At 46.7% G+C, this 27,777-nt stretch overlaps 1 protein-coding gene across 2 annotated transcripts in view; it reads right to left on the bottom strand.

Moving 5' to 3' along the window:
• POR (cytochrome p450 oxidoreductase) overlaps positions 1-27,777 on the bottom strand; it is a 479,949-nt gene that overhangs the window by 408,743 nt on the left and 43,429 nt on the right. The window contains exon 1 of one of the 2 annotated variants that reach the window (XM_078679630.1): positions 18,230-18,376. The exons of the other annotated variant lie outside the window; for it this stretch is intronic. Coding sequence (XP_078535756.1) covers positions 18,230-18,275 — 46 coding nt within the window. The 5' untranslated portion in view covers positions 18,276-18,376. Of the gene's footprint in view, positions 1-18,229; positions 18,377-27,777 lie in introns of those variants that run through there. 2 annotated transcript variants of the gene reach the window in all.

Here is a 27,777-nt window from a genome sequence, read left to right as displayed (position 1 = left end):
ATGGACTCTTGGCTGCTGGAAATAATTCATCACCAGAGCCCTCATCCTCGGAATCCAAGAGCCTGTCTGGCATTGTTAGTGGCGACATACATGTAGACTGGGTTGGGCGCTTTTGTAGTAGTGCCGCCGTGGTGGCTGGAGATGGCAACGATATCACGTTGCTTGCTGCTGAGCAGACCTGGATATCAGTGCAAGATGATAGTTTTGGTGTCATTGGATTCCCTTGATCCACTGGGAAGTCTTGTGGCGTTGACCTTGTTGTGAGCGATGAACTCGCCGTCGCTGATTGCGTCGTCGACAACTGTGGCTGGTGAGACTTCGTCGACGAGACGTTTTTCGTCGTCGACGACGACGGAACTATTTTCTTCGTCGACGGGGCCGCCGTCGACGGGGCCGTCGACGGAACCATCTTCTTCGTCGACGAGGCCGTCGTCGACGACTTCGTCGACAGGGTCTTCTTCGTCGACGTCTGGATGGTCGACGGGGTCTTCCTCGTCGACGATGGGATGGTCGACGGCTGAGTCGTCGACGGTGACGTCGTCGACGGTAAGGACTTCTTCGTCGACGGTAAAGTCGTCGTCGACGGAAAGGTTTTCGTCGACGCCGATGAGTGTTTCGTCGACGGAGGCTCGTCGACGGTTGGTGAAACTTTCTTCGTCGACGAGATGGGACGAACTTGGACATGCACAAAAGTTGGTGAGGACGCTGAGGACATCACCAAAGAGGTTTGTGGTGAGGAGAAAGTCATGGTAGTAGTCACTGTAGTGGCTGACTGACAGGAAACCGGCAGAGAAGTTGCTGCTTTGGTTACAGGCCTCTGAGGTGACAATAAAGACACAGTCTTTTTTGCTACAGGTGGCTTCACGGATTTTTCAGAGGTTTTCTTCACTTTTGAGGTAGAAGGCTCATCAGCGACAAGGGTGTGCTGGGCCTGTCTCGCCACCTTCGCCTTAGGGGTAGTCACCTGACCCTCAGCCATCCTTTTTCTAGATCCCATAGAAGACATAGAGGCCAAACTTCCTACCTCAGAGAGTGGCAAGTCCTTATCCTTATTTAGCTGTATCCACAGTAGCAGGCGACCCTCTCTGTCCCTGAGGGTTTTTGTGGGAAAAGTGCGACAAATCTTGCACTCCTTAGCCTGATGATCAGGATACAAGCAGTATATGCATAAAGTATGCGGGTCCTCCTTGAACAGTCTTGCTTTGCCACAAGATTCACAGGCCCTGAAAAGGGACTTAGATGTAGACATGTCTGAAAGTGAGAACTTTCAAGTGTAGAGAAAAAAACTGAGCAGAGCTCAGAGAGACTCCCTATCACACGACGTGCGGTAAAAAATCTGACAGCCTGGGTCTCTGGGGAGAATACCTTGGTGGGAGCTGTGGCCTGATTGGCTGCAATTTGGTCTAACATAATGACTTGGATGGTCACTAAGGTGGAAGTTTTTCATTGGTAGCTGAGGCTACTTTACTTCCTGGTTTATTATAACTGTTATTTGCTATGTACAAATGGCATATTACTGCTTTTTTATATACCGTGGGACTCCGACGACGGGGAATGATTCAGGCATGTGAATCTATGAAAGACACCCCTAATACTGGAGAAGTGGGAGCTTCCTTCTTGTCAATCCGAAACATGTAACAGAGTGCTTTAAATTTTACTCTGTTCACTATTTTTAACCAGTGCAATGTTTTCAGGTGTTCCGTCATGTTTGTGCGCCCAGGCAGACGGAGGAGCAACCTGGCTGCAGCGTTTTGTATGACCTGAAGTCGATTTAAAATGTCTTTGTTTGCTCCTAAATAAAGAATGTTTCCGTAGTCCAGTCTAGGACCTATCAGGGCTTGTACTACTGTTCTTTGTGCCCCTTCTGGGAGTTGCCACAAAATTTTCCTCAACCATTTGAGGATTACAAAGCATGTTGAGGCCATTTTGGCCGTTTGTGGTTGCATTTATAGCTTGTCATCAATTATTACCCCAAGGTTACGAGCGGATGGTACTGCAACCGGGGTCGGACCCATTTCTACTGGCCAATGGGAAGGGCCCCACAACTCCTTATGATTGCCTAAGAGGAGCAGTTCTGTTTTATGCCCATTCAATTTTAATTTCTTAGAATCCAACCAGTCTGCCATTCTCAAGAGGCCAGAGCGAAGGGGAGAGATGATCGATTTGTCGGTGGATGTTAGGGAGAACACAAGTTGAGTATCATCCGCATAGGAATAAATAGTGAGGCCCATTTCCTCTGCGATTGAGGCTAAAGGAGTAACATAAATATTAAACAGCAGTGGGCTCAAGATTGCTAGGGCAACCGAAGATAAAGTGCTTTACTGTAAACCAAATGTGACCAGTTTAGGCCAGTGTATTAAGAGGCAAACTAGAGATCGTGAAGTCACTTAAATACGAGAGATTAGTAAGAGCAGAGGCGGCAGGCACAGATAACAGAGCTTGAGGTCTAGATCTTTGATTTGGAACAGCTGGTGGGTGGCTCCAGATCTGGGGCAGCTGACCATCCATTGGAGATGGCGACAGCCAAATTGCGCAAGGTTTCACTAGAGGAGGCGCAGCAATGCGGGAGGGCATCTACTCTAAGAGTATACACCTCAACAGACAAAAATGGGCAAACTAATATACTGGCTGCTGACTCGGGAAGTTTCTATCAGGGTGATCCCATCAACTAGGGCGTTTTAAGTGAGGAACTACCTACAATTAGTCAAGCGTTTGCGACCTATTGTCAGAGACTGTATGCGTTATGCCCAACTCCTCAGTGAGCCACAGACATCTGGTCCTAGGTGCCTTGAGATGCTCCAACTAGGCATCGGGCTGGAGTGTGAATGCCAGCACATCGGTTCTGATGTTCTGGTAATGCAGTGGAACAACACTGGGGCCCTGACAGGACTCCTTCATGTACTTAGGAATGAAAATCTCTTGCTTCCCAGACCTGGCTTGGTCGCTTAAATTTCACCCTCTTGCGTCGATGCTGGACAGCGACTTGTGCAAGTTGAGCCGCCAGCAATTTAACCCAATAGACGGCATAGCTCTGTTAAAAATGTGTTTAGCTCGATAGCTCTATGTCCTAACAAATTACCATTCTATCATTTCCAGTAAGTGATTTCGCTCCTTCACTTTGAAATTGACATCCTTCATCTGGGCAGGTGGGCGACATGGCATGGCTTTTGTGTCGGCCACCAAATTGCTGCTTGATGGAGGCTTTGGCATTCCGGATCTCCACGGGTACTTTCTCGCAGCACACGTTAGTCCCTGTGAATGAATGGTTTACAGGAGCTAGGATGATTTCGCCTATTGTCTCAAACCACAACTTTTAGGCTTCTTGATCTATTCTATGGCGTTCCCATGCCCTCTACAGCACTGTCCTGCACTAGAGTGACGTTACTCTGTTGGAAACCTGCTCTGTGCCTCACTTGATGGACTCACTGCGTCCCAGACACGCCACCGCTGTTGCGTGGTACCTGGCTAGGCCAAGTAGCTGCGGGCTTTTCTCAGTAGGACCCCATAGGTATTACTTACCTGGGTGACCTTTGCCAACGGGGGCTCCAGGAACTACAGGACCAATACAGCCTCTCTCACAGATAATTCATGCATTATCTTAATCTGCGCCATACTATCCAGAGTCAAATCCCAGCGAGCGCACAGATCCCTGAATATAGCCCCCTTGAGGTGAAACTTTTGATTGGTCTTCTGGGCAAGAGTGAGATTTCTGTGCTCTATCGCTCCCTAATAATCAATGCACCAGATCTGTTCTTACAGCTCTGTTGCAAATGAGAGGGCTTGGTGGACAAGCTGGACGACAAGGACTGGCGAGAGGCATATCTGGCCGCAAGGAAATTGGCAATTTCCTCACGCTTGCAGTCCAGAATAACTATCCTCATGCAAAATATCTGTCCCCTCAGTGACTACAAAGGATGAGCCAGGTGGTATGTGCATGCTGCTTCAACCAGAATATTAACTTTTACCATGTAGCTTGGTCATGCCCACTCTTGACATCCTTTTGGAGTGGGGTGAGCCATTAAAATGTCTGTGGTCCTAGGCCACCGAATTGACTTGGGAGCTTGGAAGGCACTCTTGGTTTTCTTGGAGGGAGTTGGTGAATCCCGCTCAGAGAGGACCTTTACAAGGGTGGCATACTTGGTGGCCAAGCAGGACATTGCTCGCTGCTGGAAATGACCAGATCCCCTGGTGGTGTGGTGGAGGGGCGTGGATCGGTGTGCTTGCCAAGAACAACCAATATATAAAGATTGAGATTGTCCTCAAAAACATGAGAAAATATGTGGTGGTTAGTATATTTATCATGGACTGCGTATTTAAAATGAGTAATTATAATGGGAAACTGTCAGTATACAGTGGTCATATCCAGAAATATGATGTCACGTGCTTGTAACTATCTGTGGATAATTATGTGACCTGTTAAATCTAAAAAAAGTTGGATATTAAAAATACAAGCGATTAGTTCGGATTAAATTACCATGACAGCCCAAACTGAGCTCTGTTGGAATTCAGTGTCCGGATAGAATGAGAAATCTGGGTAAACTACAAAGATAACAGAAAAGTTTCATATAATGTTGGCATGGTTTCATTTGATTCCTAACATTCTGCTGTTTTTAACCATTTGTCGAGTCATGGATTTCCAAAATCTAAATCAGGGTTTCCCTACACCTCCTCAGAACGACTACCTGAGTTGGGGGGTACAGGGGGGACCATCTAATGCCCACACTTTCATGAACGAGAATAAATAATATTTTCTGCGTAATTCTGCACAGCAAAATCCATGCTGGTCCTGTAGTAGGGCTATTTGATCACGAGGGTCACCCCTGTGGTTCCAACTGTAGCTACTGGCATTAAGAAAGGAAGAGCTGATTAAGCACCTGGCCCAAAAGACATGCCGGCAAAACTAGAAGAATAAATAAATATTTATCTGGCTTCATGCACTATTCAACACCTGCTACTTCACGTGGCAGATCACATCGATTTTGGAAGGGCTTCATCCTCTGCCCAATATAAAAGGCTCCCATATATGCCAGGAGGAGTTCAGTATGATCCCTTTCCCGGACACAGAGGCCAAGCAGCAAGTTATCTCTTATATAATGATCTACAACTACGGGCGTAGGATCCAAAGCTCCTCCCATGGAGTCAAACAGGTTTAAGGAAACCCATGGCACTGCGTCCAACACAGTAAATCACAACAATTAGGACGCAAACTGGAAGGGTGATGTATTAGTAGCATTCTTTTGAGTGCTATACAGGTACGATACACAGACACATTGTTGTGTGTCAAAATGGGAGATGGGGCCTCTCTATCCAGGAGAATATATATGAGAAGTTTGAAACATCTGTGTCCTCGCCCAACTTAATTTTGTATCCGTATGGGGCTGATATGGATTTTAACCTCCATAACAGTGTGTGCCTCCCTAAACTGGAGGTGTGGGGGGAAAGGCTAGTCAATTCCTAATGTGCACGGACAATTCAGTAATGTTTAATTAACCAGAAATTGGCTTACAAAACCGAAGTATAAATCAGGAAAATGTTAAGGTTTTGCACATGGCAAAAGGCTTCGCTGGAGAGCCGGCTAGAGCATAAACAGCTAAACTATTGAATTTGCTGATTCCTATACATTTTTGGGCCTGAGAATCAATAGAAAAGGATCCCTCTCCAGGCACGCAGAGCACATTAAAGTAAAAGAGGGAACGCTGATGAAGGTCTTGAAGGCAGCCAACAACCCGTCGGAGCCCACTTTTAAACCTGTTCCAGGCAATTAAAAGTGAACCATATATGGCTTCCCTAAAGTATGGCTGGGAAAAGGCCCCATCTCACAGAATACTTATTTGGAAACGGCGCAGTGCACTCTCTTCCGAAGGCAATTTACCCTACCTCCATCAACATCTCAGGCCCAAATCAGACTAGAATGTTATTTGAAAAAACAACCACTAGATCAGGCAGGCCGACTACTTTCCCACTAGCACAGACAGCTGCAACAGGGACAGGAAAAGCTCCTTACAACGATCTCTATGGAAGGAACTCTGGCCATGCAGGTAACTCAAACATCCCCACCTAGAGCCCTTGGATAACTCAATCAACACGTCTAACATGGCTGAACTCTCAGCTATGCAAATCCTTAAGTAGGCAATACCAGTGTACCTGCTCGTTTGTATGAGATAACTCCCTTTGCTCCACTCTCAAGCACGCCAATCCCTCAGTACAAAACGCCACCGATGATTCACCGAGGCAATCTGTGAACGAGCATGGCGAAGTTTCAGCCCGTTTGGCTTGGGTGATATAAAGCAGGCCTGGAAATGTAGCCAGCCCCTCAAAAGATCGCCATTTTCCTCCTGTAAAAGGTAATTATTTGGCCCACGTATTTTGCTGCACCAAATGCTTTACTAAAGAGTGTTCCAAATGTAAATACCTTTTAAATAAGTAAACACCAAAACATGCAGAGTTGTCATAAAGGAATGCATCAACACCTCTGGCGTGCAACTCGCCAGTAGTGCAGTGGTTTTTAAAGCAATTCTAGTTACGGAATCTGCCCAATGAAGTTTTTGACAACTGAGTGAACGCCAGGTGGGAGGACCCTTTCCTCCAGAGACACGAATGCGAATGAAGTGCCAAGAAGTAGGAATCTAAACGGAGCCTTTCGGTCTGATCTTCTACTAGAACGATTGCCCTGCTTACGAAACGAGGGCTGGGCGCGCCCCGCCCAGGGCGCTTTTGGCCAGAGGGCAGAGTTCAGCGCGGGCACCTCTTCCGTGCCTTGGATGAACACTCTGTTCCGAGACAGCCCTGAACGCTCCGCCCTTCGCACGCACTTCAAAACGTAATGCTGTGAAGGCACTAGGTGAAAGGCAAGATAATATTCCAGCCTCAACGAACACGTTCAAGTAACAGCAGCTCAGAAAAGGCGTCAGCTTTGCACCCAGCCTTGTGCTGTGCCGATAAACAATAACTCTTTTAAACAATGCCATCCTGTCAAACACCGCTCTACCTCAGATAACTTGAAGTAAAACAATTGCACTCCTAAGTCCCAATTAGTGTAATACATAGGAATTCATGAGGTAAATAGCCACTTGCAATAATACATTCACGCCTACAACCAAAGCAATTTTAAAACAGATGCTTTTATAATGTACAACAATGTAGAGGATTAAACACCAACATACAAAACAAATACATAAAGAGCATAGCACAGAACCACAAGAAGTATACGTAACCTATTACAGAATATATGACTACATGTGTGTTACAAGTGACAATAACACAAAGAAACAAAAACCGTCCCTCGGCCTCAAAGTGACTCCATATTGTTTGTTTGTTACACTGTGTCGACCCGAAGGAGTGGGTGGCCGGGATGGGTAACACACGAGTAATAATATATTGTGTAATATGTTACCTATACCTCGTCCTGTGGTTCTGGGGCACGCCAGACTGGCAAGCCGGGCTAGCGGGCACCTGGACCACGAGGAGGCCGGTTCTGACACGTGGGGAACGGGTTTGGGCTACAGGAGAGGTGGTGCAAATCAAATCAAATTAAATATCTTTATTCGATTGTAAGCATTACAATCATAAAAGAACAGTTCATCAACAAACAATTAAAAACAGTCCGGATAATTCATTTATAAAGCACAAGTTTCTTCAGACAATGTAAAAGACAGAAGCAACAGGCAGCATAAACAATTTAAAAATATATAAATAGTTTCTATACAATAAAAAATTAAAAATGCCGAAGGCATTAGCAGCATAATTATCCCTCCATACTTTTCCTGAAGGTGATTGCACTTTATTTGTCTGTAGTTTCCTGAAACTAGCAATCGCATTTCAATAATTGAAGGTAATAAAGTGCTGGTTTTATCTGTGCAAAATTCAGTTTTTTAAGGCAAGGCTTTAAATATAGCTGCCGGGGTGTTATATAATAAGGACAGAAAAATAAAAAGTGTGCCAGGTCTTGCGGAGACTTTCCGTCGCAGCCGCAAGCTGGCAACACCTCACCCCGATGGGCCCCACTTGGTACTGCCAGTAGGAGATGAAACAGGTCAAAACGGAACCTTGTTAACAGATAACGTTCATAGCCGGTCATAGGCCATGATAGATATGGTTCCGTTTGTAGACAGGTTTTAAGTAAAACGTGTTTCCTTACACTGTCCTTCTGCAGCTCAACCTCCTCCCTGACAGTATATCTGGTTGTAATCATGGCATTTTTTACAAAAATAACATCAGATTTGGTAATGAGGTTTGGGGTTAAAAACAGATCTGGCCGGCCGATTGCAATCAGGCAATCATTTATGTACTTCAGCCATGGAACTTTAAACCTTCCATCCAATGTTAAGGCTTCTTTTAGTATTTCATGAGTGAGGGGTATGTCCTTGTTAAGCCAGCAATTCAGCCAGCACAATACGGGGTTCATTGCTATTCTGTCACTTAAATAGGGTACACCCAACTCCTCATGTACCGAGAAGTTTCCAGTTCCCCTTGGCAGCCTCAATATTTTCTTCAGGAAGTTATTTTCTGTGACCTCCAGGTCCTTCATCTTGTTATAACCCCAGAGCTCACTTCCGTAACAGGCAACAGCGACACTTTTTGCCTGATATAGTTTAAGCAAGGCTGCCACCGGGCTATTGCCAATTTTTTTCGCAAATCCAAGTATGGCCGCATTAACACGTGTTACCTCACCCTTCTTTTTGCAGACAGCAGGGCCCCAGGATAGCTTGTGATCAAGGAGGACCCCAAGGTATGAAAAAGTATTAGTGGTAGGAATTTTTTCCCCATTTATACAAAAAAGATTAGATTTTCGAGAACCCTGGCCTGTTTTCAAAACATAGGACTTAGAGTTATTTATGCTTAGGCCTCTTGACTCCATGAAGTCAAAGAAAGAATTTAAAAGTTTCTGGAGACCATTTGCTGTCCTAGAAATAAGGAGAGGTGGTGCAGGTTACGGGATCCCGACAACTTGAAAGGGTTGCTCCAGTTCAAGCGGGCATTATTATCATGTCTGCACAGGAGGGCTGAATTTATCATTTTGTCAAGTTTTAAGTTCCCAGTCCGGCCCTGTCTGGGGGTACTATGCACTTATTTGTTTTGTATGGTTGTCTTTTTTATTGGGGTTTAATCATGTACATTGTTGTACATTATGTTTTGAAGTGCTTTGATGGTTGGATGCATGGAATATTAATTGGCATCAGTTGCACGTGGCTATTTAGCCTCTAAATTTCTACTGATTCGACTATACGAGACCCAGGGGTGCAATTGTTGTTCGAGTTCATTAAATCACAATCCAATAACACTCCGCTCCAATCTCCTCTCATCTCCTGCTCTCAACCAAACTGTGATGCAGTTGCAGATTTCTTCATTGCAAAGGCCAGTTAGAATCAGATCTAAAGCCTGCCCTGACTCAGCTCTCACCCTCTCCTGACTCCTTCCTACCCGCGAGCCCTTTCACCCCTACTGGTCTCTCCCCTAAAAACATTGCCTTGTTCAGTCAATTCACTCCCAACACTGACACTTCCATCCTTGGCATACTCTCGACTCTAAAACCTTCTAACCACTTCAATGTCCCCTCCCCCCCCAAATTCTTTAAAGAAACAATAGGATCATTAATCCCGCTCTGGTCCAAGATCATCAGTGCCTCTTCACCAAGGTGAGATCCCTGACTGCCTGAAGGTGGACCTAGTTCTCCCTATTCTCAAAGAACCCACAGCGGACCCTAAAGACCTGAATAACTATCGACCTATCACAAACATCCCCACACTGGCAAAACTACGTGAGAAATGTGTACATGAGCAACTGCGCAAACATTGAGCATTTCCAACTTCTCAACCAATTCCAATTGGGCTTCCGTTCAGGCCACAGCACTGAAACGGCCATCACTCATATAGTGGATGTCGCCCTCACTTTGCTTGCCCAGGATGAATCCTACTTTTTTTTTTTTTAAACCTTTATTGCACCATACATTCTTACACAGCTTCTGGCCTACAACCCAGGGGGCCGGCCGCTATACATTCGCGACAATAGTATATATATTGGACAACTCCGCACAGTGGCCTCCCTTTTCGGGGTTCGGCTGCTTTGCAATACAGTGACGGTACATCAATCTCAAGTAGTTTACTAATCTGATTAGGTTGTTTTTTTTGTTTTTTTAACAATAAACAATGTAAGAATCAACAAAGAAATCACATTTGGGTCATGAAGTGTGGAAGTGAATCTGCACTAATCGTGTCGTGGCAGGTTTCTGGAAAGTTTGTCTGCACATATGTCCGCAGAGTCATTCGCATCTTTTATTACTGAGGATACGTGTAAATGGGAATCTCTTCTGTGTCCCTGCCCTATTCGCCCCTCTGTCTCATCCCACCCGACTTCCAAGGTCTACCTCAATCCCTGTCCCTAATTCCACTCTTCTCATCCCCAAGTTCGCTAATCTTCCTCCCCCTCCTCGTCAGACGTTATTGGATCGTCTTCCGGTAAGGTTTCACAAATATCACCCCTGTATACGTTCCATGGGGTCCAGATCTTGTTCCATTTCCTCGGGCAAGCCCTGCTAGCGTACACCGCCCTTTCCGTGATCATTACCCTATCCATATTCTCACACGTGGAGAAGTGTGGCTCACTGGTTAGAGCAGGCAGACCCTGAAGCAGAAGTCAGACCCGGGACCAGGGTTCAATTCCAGACGCGGCAGGGTCTCGAGCTCGAATGTCCACGGACTCGATAATTCTCGCTTCGGTGCCTGACCTAATCATGGGTTCACACTCTGCAACTCTGGGCATTAAGCTTGCTTAATCTCCACAACGGCCCCCGCGGCGGGATGCCTGGCTTTCACCTTGGGGATGCCCTGTAGGGGCTATCTCACAGGGAAAAGCCAGGACGGGTTCCCAAGGAAAAGCGCTTAGAGACCCCTGGGTTATAAGCGCTATATAAATCCAAACATACATACATACATACACCATTGTGTTCTCGTCGGCACCTCTACTGCCCCCCATTTCTGTGCTATATCCCTCTTGGCGATTACCATGCCCAAAGTGACCCATTGTTGGCCATGCCTGGACAGCTCGTTGGGCCCCCACACATTGAGTATGCATTTTCGTGGCTCAGGGAAGTCCCCATAGTCTGTGATATTCTGCGCATTATTCGTCTCCAATACTCTTGAATGCGTGGGCAGTCCCATATCGTGTGGAAGAACGTCCCCTCCTCTCCACATCCTCGGAGACAGTATGGGTGCCAAGCGCGGCTTATGAGGTGTAAGGTCGTTCTCGTATAGTATACTCTATGCAGAATTTTAAGTTGTATGAGCCGGAATTTAGCTGAGATGCCTACTTCTTTGGGCGATGCCACTGCCTCATTCCACTCGTTTTCATCCATAGCGCTACGTCTCCCTCCCACTTGTCCTTAAGCTTGACCATGGGATCTGGCAAGTTGTTAATTAACTTACGGTATGTGAGCGAGGTTGCTCGCTCTGGCATAAAGTCCGTAAGTAGGCGATCCTCAAGCGGGGAGGCCTCTGGTACCTCCGACTCCGGGGGGATGGCTTTAAGCAGTGCGTGCCGAATCTGAGTATACCGGAACGATTCTCGTGGTCCCAGCTCATACTGTTCTTTCAACCGTTCAAAGGGAATCACCGTGCCCCGCTCCCATAAGTCTCCCACCGTAGATAGGCCTATCTCGTCCCAGTGTGAGAAACCCTTGCTATTCCGCAGGTTTCCCAGGGCCCGGGAGTCCCACAGAGAAGTGAGTTTGGTTATTCTCCCTTTCCAACCTAGTGACGCCAGTGCTATGTGCCATATCGTTGCTGTGAGTCTTGTGGGTCCCACCAGTTTGCGTACCACTCGCTGGTCGTACAGAGGGGCCAGTAAGGTATTTGTTCCTAGCTGTGTCCTGTCTGATCTGAATGCAGGGTCGTTTTGGGGGGCATGGATCCATTGATTTATGTTTTTCAACTGCGCTGCAAAGTAATACAATTTCAGATCTGGCAACGCAATCCCTCCATCATACCACCCCCTGTGCATTTTAGCCTGCGCAATGAGTGCCGGGCGGTTACTCCATAAAAGACCAGCCACCAACGCCGACACTTTCCCGAAGTATCCTGGTGCCACCGGGTATGGCGTATTCTCCAGAATGTATAAGAAACGGGGCAGTGACATCATTTTGTAAAGTGCTGCTTTACCCAGCATCGTCAGGGGCAGCCCGGCTCAAAATACAACGTCCTGCTTAAGCCGTTCTATGGGTGGCGTCACATTTTTCTGCGCAAATTCTATTGGATCCATGGTGACATGAATGCCCAGATATTTAAAGGACGAACCGGCCTCCTTCAGGGGGCAGTCTACGCTCAGTGTCGGGATTGGGCCCTTCAGAACATATAGTTCCGACTTATTCCAATTCAGCGTGTATCCCGAGACCTTCCCGTGCTCATCACACAGGGTCAGGAGCGCTGGAATACTAATACTATGCTCTGGATCTGTTAAGTACACCAGCATGTCATCAGCGTACAGGGAGACGCGATCTTCCCATCCCTCAGCCCAGGAAATCCCTCTAAGCAGTGGGGTCGACCGTATCAAGTTCGCTAATGGTTCTAAAGCGATTGCGAAAAGCAGTGGCGACAGGGGGCAACCCTGTCGGGTACCTCTCCCCAGGGGGAATGTTCACGAAATGTGGCCATTCGCCACCACTTGTGCCACCGGTCTCGTGTATAGCAGTCTGACCCATGCTAAGAATTTGGGTCTAAACCCCAAGTGTGCTAGGACCTCAAACAGGTAAGTCCATTCTACCAGATCGAATGCCATCTTTGCATCGATTGCCAATATAACCGCCGGTTCGGGGATCGAATCCGCTCTTGCCAACACTCCGTGTACCCTTCGCAAATTCAGTGCCGTGTTTCTGTGCGGCATAAACCCGGATTGGTCGGAATGTATGAGGTCCGGTAGGTGTGCCATTAATCGGGTAGCCAGGAGCTTGGCCAGAATTTGAACTTCTGCGTTGAGCGGGGATATGTGGCGGTAGGAAGTACAATCTTCCAGCGGTTTCCCTGGTTTAGGTATTGCGACGATGGTCGCTATTCTTTGGTCTGGTGGGAGTTCGCCCTTCGACAAGCAGTCTTTATACATGGCAAGTAGGTGTTTACTGAGCCTCTCCGATGAGGCCTGGTACCACTCTATCGGGATGCCGTTTGGTCCGAGCGCCTTACCGGGTTTTATCGCTCGTATCGCTATTTGGATTTCCTCCGCTGTTATGTTTGCTTCCAGTTCCGCTAACGCCTCTGGCTGCAGCTTCGGTGTTTGGATAGGTTCTAGCGCCGCCCTAGCCATTTCTACGGTTACCTCTCTATCAGATGTGTAAACACCCTCAAAAAGATCAGCGAGTGCTTCTACTATTTGCTCGGGGCTTGTGTGTACCATCCCCCTCTCGTCTCTGACCTGTTGGATACCTCTGGAACTCCGCCCCTTTTTGTCCAACCATGCCAACATCCTACCCGCTTTGTCTCCTATATCATAAATCCTGTTCTTTGTGTCAGTTACTTGCCCCCTCACCTGGTCCCGTAAATGTTCCGTGTATAAGTGTTGTTGGAGGTGCAGTGCATGGGATGTGTCCGGTGTGGGGTGCGTTTCATGTGTTACTGTTGCTTGTCGCAGTGCTAGCTCTATCTCGGCCAATTCAAGAGCTTTTTCCCTTCTATAGCCTGTAATTGTAGTTATTGCTTGCCCCCTCAACACCGCCTTGTATGCTTCCCACAGGGTTGCTGAGGACTGCACTGACTTAACATTCTCTTCAAAGTAATGCACCGTCGCCGTCTTAAGTGCCTTCCTGACCTTGGGCACCTTAAGGTACGCAGCCTGTATGGGGTAAATTCGTTTGCGCGTTTTCTCCTGGGTGGAAAGTGTCAAAATGATCGGGGAATGGTCTGATATGCCTCTAGATTGAATGTCTACGGTGTCCACGTGTTGTATGCAGTCTCCCAGAGCCAGGAAGTAATCTATCCTCGATAAGCTATTGTGTACAGTAGAGTGGAAGGTGTATTGTCTCAAATGAGGGTGGGCATGCCGCCATACATCAACTAGACCCATAGCTGTCAAGAAACGCTGAAGGCGTGAAGGACCCACGGTCGGACTTGTGGCTGGGAACCTGTCAGTTAGAGTGTCCACTGTGGCATTGAAATTGCCCCAAGTATAACATCTCCCTCCGGAAGGGTCAGGAGAAATTCCCCCAGTGCCGGAAGCATGACCGAATGAAGTGCCGGGGGAATGTACACCGAGACCACATTAATAAGTCTCCCCTCCCATTGTCCCTGTAGGGCCGCAAAGCATCCCTGCCCATCAGTCTTCGTACTCAATGGTATAAAGTGCGAGGACTTCTTAAGTAAAATGCCAGTTCCTCGAGAGGAATCCTACCTTTTAATACTACTTGATCTCTCATCTGCATTTGTCACTGTCAAACATGACAACCTACTTAATCTCTTGGAAGGTAGGATGGGGCTAGCTGGCACTGTATTAAAATGGTTTGCCTCTTTCCTCAACAACAGAGCACAGAGTCAAATCCAATGAAAATGTATCCTACTCCAGTCCCTGCACTCTGGGTGTCCCCCAAGGGTCCTCGCTCTCCCCCACGCTCTTCAACCTCTTCATTGTTCCACTTACGGTAATCCTCAAAACATCCAACACCACATGTACTCAGATGACACCCAACTGTACATGAAAGTCGCCTCTCCTGAAGACATCAATTCACTCAACGAAACCCTGCACAAAACTCTCAATTGGCTAACCTCGAACCACCTCAAACTAAACGCCCTTAAAACTGAATTCCTCCTCATCTCTCCCACTAGGCAAACCTCCACTGTCGAGAAATATCTAAGAAACCTCGCTGCCCTCAACTTACACACCATACGACATTGATTCATTGGGAATTGTGCTAGATAAGAACCTAAATATGCAAGATCATATCAGAGCTTCCACCAAAGGAGCGAACTTCCAACTTAGCATACTTAGAAAACCCAAACCCTACCTTCCGCATGATGACTTTTTATCTGCTGTTCAAGCACTAGCCATCTCAAGACTAGACTACGGCAGTGCTACGCTATGTGGACTTCCGAAACTCAGTTTAGCCCACCTCAGACCATCTCTGAATACCGCAACTAGGCTCATCACAGGCTCCAAGAAAACAAATCACATCTCTCCGGACCTCAAATCGCTTAACTGGCTTCCATTTGAATCAAGGATCCAACTAAAACTCGCCAGTATGACCCATAGAGCACTACACTTCAACACTCCTCTTTACCTGGTAAATGAGCTTGAACTTTCAGGAGGCTCACAGCCCTCAAGAGCACCAGCACATTGCTGCTCAAGCCGAAGAAATTCAAGAAGATGAAACCTACAAGCGGACATTCTTTGGTATTGCCCTGAGAATCTGGAACTCCCTCCCTGTGGAAACAAAACTGATCACCTCAACATTTGCCTTTAACAGGGAAGTGAAAGCACTACCGATGAAGACTGCACTGAACTAGATGACTTTCTCCTTTTATCCCCTTCTGGGATTAGTCGACCAATTTGCTACCTTCCATGTTTTACAGCCTCAGTCGCCAGTTATTATGTCGTTCTTTATGTATCTCTCATTCTATATGAATCTTATGCATTCTACCGGATGGCTTCCGCAACATGTATGTAAAGCGCTCTGATACCAGCTTGGGTCATGTTCACGCTATACAAAACTTTAAAACTAAATAAATAAATTGCTTTTTCTTTAACAGTTCTACCCTGGCCTCCCGGGTTTCTGGGATGCTGTTGTTGCTTTGAAAGATCTATCTTACACAGCCAGATACGTAGGGGCCACAACCCCTTCCCCCTTCGTTGTATGCAAAATAACGCTCTAGGGAGATACTGAAGTGCGGAGCTCACCACATACCCCTTTCCTTTGCACATCTCAAGGAATACCCAAGACATGATTACATCCACGCGCACAGAACGGAGTGAACAGAAGGCGACAGCTTCAGGGGTGGTACAGGTGCCCTAGACTCGTAGAGTGGGGAGAAGGTGACGGCTACACCGGTGGCACTTGACGCAACATGTCCAGCCGTGACACACGTGCCCTAGACTCGCAGGGTACCAGGCCCAGGTACGGCCGGCCCTCCTATACCTACAGATGTTGAACTCGGTGCAGGTCACTTATAGTGTAGCTTGTTTCTTGGTAGCAGCCGGCAGACAAAACAAAACTAAACTCCCTCCGATAAACAACCTTCAAACCTGATACTTTTCTGTAAAATATGTTCGTGGGGAATGTGCAAAATATACTGGAAAGTGTATTCCCCATATCTACTTTTTTGAACTTGTTTTTATTTTTCTCTCTCTTTTAAGTATTTTTTAATGGATTTTTTAGGATTTGCAATCACCTTTGAAACTTTAATTGTAAATGTAATTGTATTTTAATTGTATTTTATTGCTTATGAACTATGTACTGCTTTTATGGTTTTAATTAACCGAATAAAGTTATTTGACTGACTAACTGACTGACTGGCGGGGCTTTATTGAATTACAATGCTGTTCATTTAAACAGAAAACTAGGCCAGTACATAGGGTTTGTACGACGCCTTGGGGCGATCTGCACGTTCCCTATAGGTCACCTGTTCAGTTTTAAATGTAGTGATTGTTGTCAAAAGCACAATCAAATTAAAATAAAAGCAATTGAGTAGCAAAACACAGAGCACGGCACTTTCTGAGTTAAAGAAGAACATGTAAAACATACAAACTGTCATGTCAACATCTACATGAATTAGTCGGGAATCGAAATGTACGAAAAATTCTAAAGTCGTAGCAAAAAAGGTCCGCAATGAAGACATATGCTTAAATCAAAGGTAATGGAACATTTGGTTTGTTGTTACGTGTCCGTATGTGCAGCACGTCCTGTTACAAGATTCTACTCAACACTGATTCACATTAACACCGTACCTAGAGCAGTTGTGAGAAACAGCACCGTGAATTGTAAATGTAAGTGTACTTATGATAGGCTAACTACCCCGGAAAAGGCGTCGAAGCGCTTTTAGGTAAATAGCACGCTTCTCTGGAAACAAATAGGATTAGCAGTGTATTAGTTTAGGGAAACAGGAGTTAATTTGAGCGGAGGGCAGATTTACATGAATTTTCTCGAAAAAAACGTTAACTGTTGCCTCAAAAGAAATATAATATTTTTAACAATATTACATGGTCTCTGCAACCCTCCAATCACGGGCAGCTCAGACCATCGGGTTGGTTTCCCGGGCACAGGGCGCCTCAAGGCCCGTACAAACCTTGGAGGCCTGGGGCCAGCGGGTCGGTGAGGCCGGCGCGGGTTTCCTAACGAGGGAAGCGTTATCTAAGGGGTCGTGTTCGGGCTGGGTACAGTGCAGCTCACCTGGCGAATGTCTCTGCTCTCCTGCGGGTGGGGCCGGGTTCCCCTTCCAGGACCGCTCTTTCTGCAGCTGCCAGGCCTCGGTCTGCTTGGGACCTGCCCGGTCTGTAGCACTCCCCTGCCAACCTTTTTGTCTCCATGCATTCCACGCGAACGACAGCACTTACCAGCCTGGCCTAACCTCGATGTGTCGGTCGAACACACAGCTCCACATAGAACCCGCGCCCACGATACCTCTAGCAATTCCAAGACAGAGCACACCGCTAAGCACTCAGTGCACCTCTATCTGGGTACACAGAAGGCCTCTGCTGATGCAAGAAAGCGACCCTATCTTCAACCCCACGCCCCCAACTCCCCCAATCCATCTCTCCTAGAGGAACTGAGGCGTTCTGACGCACCTCTGTCAGAAGGCCTCAGTTCTGGCCTGGGTATCCCACCCTCTTCCAGCAGTGACCCACCACAGTTTTACCAAGAACACTTCAGTCCAGTCTGCAGCTCCACACACTGCGCATAGGTACAGGCACACACCTATCCCAGGAAGGGGGCTCCACAAGGCGTCTCTGCCACCGGGTCTCGGTTCCGACCTGCATCAGCCGCGGTTACTCTGCACCTGGGCCCTGCGGCTCTTTCGTGTGCACCTCATCTCATACCTGCAGGATCCCTTCCCGTCGTCATCGATTTCTGGAGATAAACGGTACCTTAGTTAATTCCCGTGACCAGGGTTTCAAGTAGCCACCTATTTACCAGGCAGCCAAACAAACTCCTAATACCATCATTTGAATAGTTTCAGGTCTTGGGCGGATCAGGGAGTGTTGTAAACTTGCATAACCTTTCTTAATCCCAATGGTAAACAGCACGGCCATCTCTCCTTACCTTTCCAGCCCCAGATCCAGTCATTCAAGACGGTTTGCAGTTTCATGGCGGCCTTTAGGAGTCCTCAGCTGCTGGAGAGGGAGAGGCGAAAGAGGCGATCTTGCTGGAGCTCGGATAATAAAAATATTCGCTAGCCAGAGATTGCCTCACCACACCAATCACATGCTGATTGCACAACTATCTGAAGAACAAGGTCTGCGAGGCCCGCCTCCCCCTGGCAGCTTCAGTGAGCTACGTGATGCAGAAAAGCACTACTGGAGCAGGAGGGTGGTCAGGGAGACAGACAAAGCTATGGTTATTAGGGGTCCTGGATTTTCACAGAATCCTTATTCCGAGTGGACCGAAAAAAATAAATCGGCCCTGGCAAACATGTTCCAGCCAGCACCGCACTGCAGGGGGTGGCTCCAAGAATGGGGCGACAGACCACCCTTGAGTCATGGAAGCCCTTCCAGTTTTGAAGCCCCAACATGCCAGGGTGGCAGAATGGCCAACGCTGTCGTGTTGTAGTCACTTTTCACGTCACTTGAGCCAACTGAAATAAAACAAGCATTAGCAAATCCAATAGGTCTCCTATGTGAGATATATTGGCTTTGCCAATGTTTCTTAGCCATGTTGAAACATGGCTAAAAGTAAAGAAAAAGCTGCATAACACAGCCAGCGTTAACCGCGTCATAGTGCTGCTGTACAATATGGCAAAAAAACAGAAAAGCCAATAGATCTCGCATAGGCGAGACCTATGGGCTTTGCCAAGGCTTGTTTTTTTAATAAAGGTTGCAATGGAGAACATGATAGCTTTGTAAAATATTGTATCTACGACCTTCTTAAAACCACATTCTTAAAATAGAAATGAAAAACACCAGTCGTTCCGGTGCACCGTTTACCTTGTTCGAATGGCTAAAATGCAGCTACTGCCTGTACTTTTGATATTCTGCAATACTTATTGTGGGAGCCCCATCTAAGAATATTTAAGGGCAAATTACCAAAACGAATATCACACATTTTTTAGAACACCATTTTGGGAGGGGAGGGGGGAGTGGGGGCGAGGGAGGAGGCTGCCTGGGCCTCCTTGGAAGATCTTGCAAATCTGAGCCTCACCCTGTGCGGATTCTGTGTCCTTTTGTATCTCATCACGCACATCAGTTAATTCTCCCCATTTTGTCACAGTATTTAAATGCCCTAAATATTGTACAGATTAGGGGCCTTTGTGGAGTCTTTTCAGCGCTCATAATTCGATTTGAATTGTTGACGACCTCTTCATTTTGTTTCAGAAGGGCCACAAAGAACATATGGCGATCACGGACAGAATTCATCTAAATATGAAAGTCACTATATTGGTCAGGTCTTGAAAAAAAGATTTTTAAAGGATCACAACAAATCATAACAATTTACTTGATGATGTGCACATTTTAAATATTTTTGCTGAAACCCAATTTTCATACATTATTTATTCACTATATAGGTTTATCAGCAAAACTACATGTTAGTGGCAATGTTTTGTGGACATTTCAAAGGAAAATGTGCTATCTGTAAATTACAGTGCACTCCCACATCATGCTTTAGTAAGATATGCATGAAAAGTGAGTTTTTAGAACCGAGATCCTCTGTTGTTGCCGCCTACAAGCCAGCCAGCCGTCCACCAGAATCTACGTCGCAGTGACGTACGCGGAAGTGCGCAGCCCAGGTCACGGACCGCGGCCCAGGATCGGAGCGGTCCACGGGACTACGGGCCGACAGGAGACCCCACTGGGACCCCTCCTTAAGCCAGACGAAGGTATTACAAAGCCCTCTGCCCTGCCTGCTTTGTCCTGCCCCAGGAAAGGCGAAGCGGACCGGCAGCGGGCGTAGTAGACTGTAAATCGCCCCTTGTAACAACAGGGTAATTTTATTCTATTTTTAGACTGGTGGTGACTATAATCCACTACCATCTCAGTCTTAGTTGCATTTGCGTTCATTTGTAGGGCTTACCCATGTGCTTTGACAGGGTTTAGTGCCTTTTATCGTTTCTGTGGGCCTATAGGCCCGAAAGCTAGAGAGAAGCCATTTTGTGCTTCTGCCTCGACTGTCCGAGGCGCTTGCAGGGTAAAGGTAATGTTTAGAGTTTAGCCTGTTTTCTGCTAGTAAGAAACCGGTCAAGACTGGCTCTTATCAGAGGAATGTATTTGTCTCCCCGGTTCTAGACGCAATACGCAGGTGGCCACTGTGGAAGGCGAAGGGAGCCGGGGACTGGTACAGGAATTTGGTGGGAGTCGGCCTAATACCGGAATTTTCCATAGAGAAAGAGAGCTCTATATTATCAAAGAGTGAGCAGTGAGATGAGAGAAAGTAACATGTGGAGTAGACAGAAGAAGTTGGTCCGAAGGCTGGTGCCGAGAGACTGATACCATGAGCTAATTGAAATCCTGAGACGAGGAAGGAAGGTGATCAAGGATCCCGTAGTGATATCATACGGGAGTGGCAGAGACTGAGTCCAGAAGAGGGTTCGAGTATTTCGGAACCATGGCAGTGTAGACGAGGCGTAGCGGTGCAGACCTGTATTCGTGAGCCATAGAGGGAGAGCAGAGTCCCGAGCCTATTGAAGACAAAGCAAGAGAGAGAGAGGGATCAGCTCCGCTGCTGAGATGGAAAGACGCACGCCTAAGGTGAGGCGTTCTGAGTTAGTGTAGAATTCATCTAATCACTTATTTTGCCCCCTTTTAGGTTATAGGTAGCGACTAAGCTAAATCATGTTTGTTTGGCTCATTCTGTCATGCTTAATTCTAGAATAAAGATTTAATGATAAATATCTTTGAATGTTGTTTTTATTAATGAGATTAACCTTTCCTTTTAACCAGGTGCTGACATACAGAAGGATGGGATATGCCCTTCTGAAAAGGTAACTGAGATGGGGGAGAGTGTGAATTTCATTTGGGAAATAACTTATAAAGGTGAACCCCCATTAGTGTAGATCGTCGGGTGACGTTAAAGATATCGTCGGGTGATGTTAAAGATATCGTCGGGTGACGTTAAAGATATCGTCGGGTGACGTTAAAGATAAAAGTCGGGAGACTATAAAGAATCGTCGGGTGACGTTAAAGACAAAAGTCGGGAGACTATAAAGAATCGTCGGGTGACGTTAAAGATAAAAGTCGGGAGACTATAAAGAATATGAGATGAGGTAATTATAGGATAAGACATGGAATCCATTTGATGTTAGCGGTATCTTTGATTGTACAGGCTTGTAAATAGCTTCGTTTCACCTTCTCAGGTGAGTCTTCTAGATATCTTGTAAATAGCGGCCTGAGAAGAGTGTGGTTACGTGACGACTGGGTTAGCTACGGTTGGTAGACTGCTTGGTCTGAGAACACAGTCGTTACACCCCTCAGCCTCGGTTTAGCAAAGCAGAGGAGGGAGACTTAAGCTGGGAACCCCGAGGGGGAAAACAAACAACGAGAACCCTGAAGGGAGCAGGAATAAGAGCCGGAGAGCGGCGCAGTCTTTGAAGTAGCAGCTTGATCAAGCCCCAGCAGTAAATTGGAAAGGAGAAAGGAGTAAAAGGAGGAGGCACAGGAATAGAGAATTGACAGAGCACTGCGGAGAAAGAAAATAGCTGGCAGGCTTGGTGGGCAAAGCACAACAGAGGTAAAGTGTGCGAGTGCGAGAATAAATGCAGAAACTCAATACCTAATAGCCAGAAAGGATCTTTTAATTGTGAATAGGTGGGGGAAAGTCAGAATTACGCCCCACTGTAATCCCAGAGACAAAGGGGTATTAACAAAAGGGAGTAGCCCCGAAGTAAAGGACGATGGCCCCAAAAAGGAAGCAAAAATCGCGCAAGGAGGCGTCAGAGGAAAGCCCAGGGAGGAGCGAGTTATTGGAGGGCTCTATGACTCTGGAAGAGAGTCAGGAAAGCCAGGCCTCCACTGAGGAGACTAACAAGGGAGTACGTAAGAAGAGGAAAAATAAAAGTCGCCAAAAAATCCCTGCAACTCCAAAATGGTAGCACCTCAACCACTAATTGTAAAGGCAGCGCCGCCACAATTAAATCCATAAAGGACTTTGTAGGTAAACATTATAAAGTTATAGAACAACCTGTAATAAACTTGGAAGCTGAGGAGGAACATCGGGTAGAGAGTGGCATGCAAGTCTCTCCAGAGTAGGAAATGGAGGATCCCTTATTAATAAACTATTCTCTCCTGAGTCAACATATACAAATAGCAGCACTACTTCTCTCATCATCACCAAAACTTTTTTCATTACAAGCTGCAGAGCTGGAGAACGCAGGGTCACTAGGAAACGAAAGCCAGGGCGCAAGTTATGTCTGGGGGGCCTCACCGAGACAATTATCACAACATCTAAATGAGCTAAAAAACTTAAACCAGCAGGATGTTTCAAGAACAGGAAGCCAAGCAGTTCCTGAGAAATACAGTCTACAGGACTCGGACATCTCAGCAACACCCTCATCATCTATGATGGACATTTTATTGATGTTACAGAAAACCCTTCAGGGGATTCTAGAAGTAACAATGCTGAATAATGGTGTCTTGAAGTCACAAAAGTTTTCCCTAAAAAAGATCGAAGAGGAGCTGGTAGAAATTAAAGGGCAAAGGCCCCTTATGTTAAAACCCGTAGATGCCCCCCTGCCCACAGAACAAAGTGTAGCTAGAGAGACTACGGAAGCACAAGATAACGTATACATATCTAAGCGCCCAATGCTGATAAAAAGAAGAAGGGATTATGCAAGTGTACATACTAGAGGTAAGACAAATAAGCGGGCACCAAAAACAGCAAGAAAGGAAAAAGGTAAGGAAAGGGAGGCAGAGGAAGAGTTAAGTTTAAATACCTCCGCCCTGACTTTCATGCCCATAAGGTCCCCGACAATCGAGAACGAAAGAAATGTCACTAGTGTACAAACAAAGGGTCAGAGCAGTAAGGGCCCGAAGGAGAAGTCATCGAAAATCAAACCCGTAAATCAGAGAGTAAACCCTCTATCAGGGGGACAACCCAGAAACCATCAGAGGGAGGTCAAAGAAGTACCTCAGCCCCAAAGAAAAGCAGAAGTGGGAAATACAATAGGGCTCTCTGGATGGGTAAAGGATAGACAGCCAAATTCAGAACCTCCAAAGAAAGAGTTAGAGGGGGATAGTAATAAATGGGTGTACCTGGAACCAGTGCAGTCAGGACAAAGGGGGAAGAACGTGAGGAAAATGAACCCACTAAACAGGGCGCAAATCCTGATCTCCTTCTCTAATTGCCCAAGCCTGAGTGGGATCTGCACTAAGGATCTGAAACTGGTGGGCTTCATAGAAAATATGAATGGTAAGGAAATAACAAAAGTATTATTGTATTCTGACCTGGTAAAAAAGGCCATTGAGAAAGCGGCGAATGAGATACTCCAGGTGGGAATAAGGTTAATCCCTGAAAGGGAACTAAAGAGAAATGCCCAATTAGGAAGCAGTTTCCTGAAGTGTCATGCAGGTCTTGGTAGGAGACAGGTGAGGTTACTGAGGGATAACGAAGAAGAGGGTAGCCGCATAAAGATAGTGGTAAATAACTCAGGAATGGAGGACTCCTGGGGTAATTGGAGTCAAAGAAGTAACATGGGAGAATCGCCCAAGAGGTATATGGAGGAAAGGGTTGAAGATGGTGGTCTAAGCGAGATGGAATAGGATGAAGGGGAGTCGCATAGCCTAAGTCTTTTGTCATGGAATATAAATGGCTTAGGCAACGAAATAAAACAAGAACAGGTAAAGAAATTAGTAAATAAAGTGGAAATTGCCTGCCTACAAGAGACTTGGCTATGCGACAAAACCCCAATTTTTGAGGGTTACTTACAATTTAACCGTGCTGCTAAGAAAAAAAGATTTGGACGTCCATCGGGGGGACTTATGACCCTCATTTCAACAAAAGTAATAAGAAATGCAACTTTTCTGAATGTGAAGTGCAAAAGGTTATTGGTATGTAGATTAGTTCACCTGACCCAGGATAAGAATTATGAAAATGTAATCCTCATAAATGTATACATGCATTGGGATGATGTGGCAGAGTATGGAATTGAGATGGGGAACTTTAAAGAAGACAGAGTTTTTATTAGAAAAATATGCTTTACATGTGTTTCTCATTTTAGGGGATTTCAACCATAAGCTGAACCCAAAGAAGATCGATATCTGGCACAGGGAACTGTTGGATGCCTATGGAATAAAACATGCCAGCTTCCCTGTGTGTGAACTCCAGAAACAAGACATAGAATTGGTAAATTACCTAGGAACGAAGGGTCTCTTTAGCTTGAACGGCAGATTTAGAACAGATTGCCCGGCAAAGAAGACCATTAAAATAGGCTCACAAAACTGCCCAATCGATTATGCCTTTATGCAAGCCTGGAATTTTCCACTAGTCTGGGAATTTACGATATCCCAAAGCGAAAGCAGCGACCACAATCCGTTGCTATTAAACATATACGGGGGAAGGAGGGAACACAGAAAGAAAGTGATACCTCAGGAGGTTGATTACCCCAAGCGAGTGACAACAAGACTGACAGAGGAGTATCTGGAAAAAATTAAATCCTTCCAACACAAGGTTCAACTGGAGGACTCTGGGGGAAAAAATCTGGAATGGTACGAGGAGAAGATAGCCCAAGTAGTACAATGCATACGGGTAGAATTAAAAAAAGGTAAAAGAAAGGGTACAATAACCCAGGTCAGCCGACTAAAATGGTTTTCCATCGACTGTCAAACTAAAACAAGCATTGAAAATGCAATAGGTCTCGCAATAGAAGAGTTTAACATTTTCCGTTTTGCAAATGGATGAGTGGCGTTGCATGGATGAGTGGCGTTGCGTGGGCGAGTGGCGTTGCGTGGGCGAGTGGCGTTGCGTGGGCGAGTGGCGTTGCGTGGGCGAGTGGCGTTGCGTGGGCGAGTGGCGTTGCGTGGGCGAGTGGCGTTGCGTGGGCGAGTGGCGTTGCGTGGGCGAGTGGCGTTGCGTGGGCGAGTGGCGTTGCGTGGGCGAGTGGCGTTGCGTGGGCGAGTGGCGTTGCGTGGGCGAGTGGCGTTGCGTGGGCGAGTGGCGTTGCGTGGGCGAGTGGCGTTGCGTGGGCGAGTGGCGTTGCGTGGGCGAGTGGCGTTGCGTGGGCGAGTGGCGTTGCGTGGGCGAGTGGCGTTGCGTGGGCGAGTGGCGTTGCGTGGGCGAGTGGCGTTGCGTGGGCGAGTGGCGTTGCATGTTCGAGTAAATGAAGGGAAGCGAAAGAGAGAGAGAGTTAAGGGAGGGAGGGAGAGAGAGAGAGAGAAAGAGAGAGAAGGGAGAGAGAGAGAGAGAGAGAGAGTTATGGGAGGGAGAGAGAGAGAGAGAAAGAAAGAGAAGGGGGAGAGAGAGAGAGAGAGAGAGAGAGTTATGGGAGGGAGAGAGAGAGAGAGAGAACAAGTGATACCAAAAAAAGTAAGCCATGCACGAGTGATTAACGAATGCTGATATTTTTAAGCCCACAGCAAATGTTACTTTGCCCAGTGGGAGAATATAAAAAATTGTTTGTAAAAAATTGACAGAGTGCGCAAACCACAGAGTTAATGGCCAATAAAAATAAATCCAAGAGCGACCATGTGAGTTTTAGGCAAAGGAGACGCTGAAGAGCCCCCGCTGCCTTGGTTTAAAACAAGCATTGAGAGCCTGGTGGGTGTTATTTATTATATTGCACACATTCTAAACGTAGTGTCCACAAGAGGTCTCGGATTCGACTCTCGAGTAAACCGATGCACGGTGAAGCAAAGTCATTTGACAACGATCACACATTTTGTCAAGCTGGGAACCTACGATGATTTGAGTGCAGTTTTCTTGATTAAATGTTGTTTTGTTGAGTCACTGGATAAATGTTGAGTCGGACACGCTGAAGAGCCCCCGCTGCCTTGGTTTAAAACAAGCATTGAGAGCCTGGTGGGGGGGGGGGAGGGGAGCCAGCGAGTGGGAGGGAAGGAGCATATGGGGATGGGGTGTGAGACGGTGGTCGTCCCTGGAAGGAGGGGGGGAGGAGGGGAGGAAGGGCTGGTGGCGCCAAGCAGAAAGCGGGAGAGTGTCAGCGTCTCAGCAGCAGCTGGCCTGCAGAAGTTACAGGGACTGCTCATGCAGTACACGGAAGCGGCCCAAAGTAATGGTTTTTAAACATTAACTTGACCCCACCTGCAATGTCCTGACAACATCGGCATGAGTGCGCCAAGGAAAGTCAGTGTGTCATGTTCACTGTATGTACAAGCAATATTGTGTATCTGGAGCAACTGTCTAGTCAGTCACTCACAATTGTTATTTATTATATTGCACACATTCTAAACGTAGTGTCCACAAGAGGTCGCGAAAAGCACAGGCTGGGTATTTATTTATTGATTGTTATGAAATGCTGTATTGATGGGGTGACCAGACGTCCCAGATTTCCCCAGACAGTTCCGGTCTCGGGAAAAGACGGGAAATTGAGTGTGAATGAGTGAAGAAGGGGTGAAATGGCGGGAGTGTCGTGGAGATGGGAGGTGAAAGATGAAAAGATAAGCAGAAGCGTGTAAAAGAGAGATAGGAAGAAAAGAAGGGGTGAAGAAAGAAGGTGAGGCTGCCAGCGACGAGGAGAGACTCTGGGGGCAGCGTGTAAGACATGGGCAGGAAAACCGAGTGCGAAGGAAGAAAAGTTTGTAGGGGCAACGTGAGCAAGAAGATGGAGAAGAGTAGGGCTGGAGATGGGTAAATATAGATAGGACGAAGTGTGAGGAAAAAAAGAAATGAGAGGAAAGGGGAAAAGACGGGAAATTGAGTGTGAATGAGTAAAGAAGGGGTGAAATGGCGGGAGTGTCGTAGTGAAGGGTAGAATTGTTTGAGGTGAGAGCACATAGAGGCTATAATAAGACGGAAAAGAAGGCGGGAGATCGGGTGTGAGTCAGAGGGGCAAAAAAAATGGAAAAAGCTGAAGTAAAATGGAAAGAGTGGGCGAGGAAAGAAGGAAAAAATATAAAAAGCAGATTGCGAGTGGAAGAAGCAGAAGAGAAAGAGCGAAGCGTATGTTTAATAAATAAAGAACAAGCGGGATCCTTGCGCTGAAAGTTAAAATAAAAAAAACAAGACGGAGGGCATTGCTGTGGGGAGGGGGTGGAGGAGAAATGCACACGGCGGGCAGGGGAGGGGGCGGAGCGGGGAGAGCGGCATGTGGGTGTGAAGAAGCCGGGGCCTTTGAAGTGAAGCTAAGCTTCACTTCAAAAGGTGTCGGAGGAATGCGGCTGAGGGAACAGACGGCGATTGCGGCTGAGGGAACTGATGTGCACGCGCTTTTAAGCTCAATGCACATGCGCATTGAGCTTAAAAGTCACGGGCACTGCAAGGAATCGCCACGATTCCTTGCTTGTTAGTTAAAGCGTGGTTAAGCCGCAATAGGCTCGCAAGCTCGATGCGCATGCGCATCGACAGGCGAGACCTAAAAAGGGAGATGGGTCAGTTTCAAGAAGTTTTAAGAAAAAGTTCAACCTAGAGAGGCAAAACTATCTTAGTAAGTTGAAAAAGGAGTTTAAACCGATGGTTACCGATGCAAAAAGGTCTTATAAAGAGAAATG

The sequence above is a fragment of the Lissotriton helveticus genome, chromosome 3_1 (assembly GCF_964261635.1).
Source record: "Lissotriton helveticus chromosome 3_1, aLisHel1.1, whole genome shotgun sequence".
Classification (NCBI taxonomy): domain Eukaryota; kingdom Metazoa; phylum Chordata; class Amphibia; order Caudata; family Salamandridae; genus Lissotriton; species Lissotriton helveticus.
Note: the sequence above shows the minus strand (reverse complement) of the source record. Positions and strands in the feature narration are given on the sequence as shown.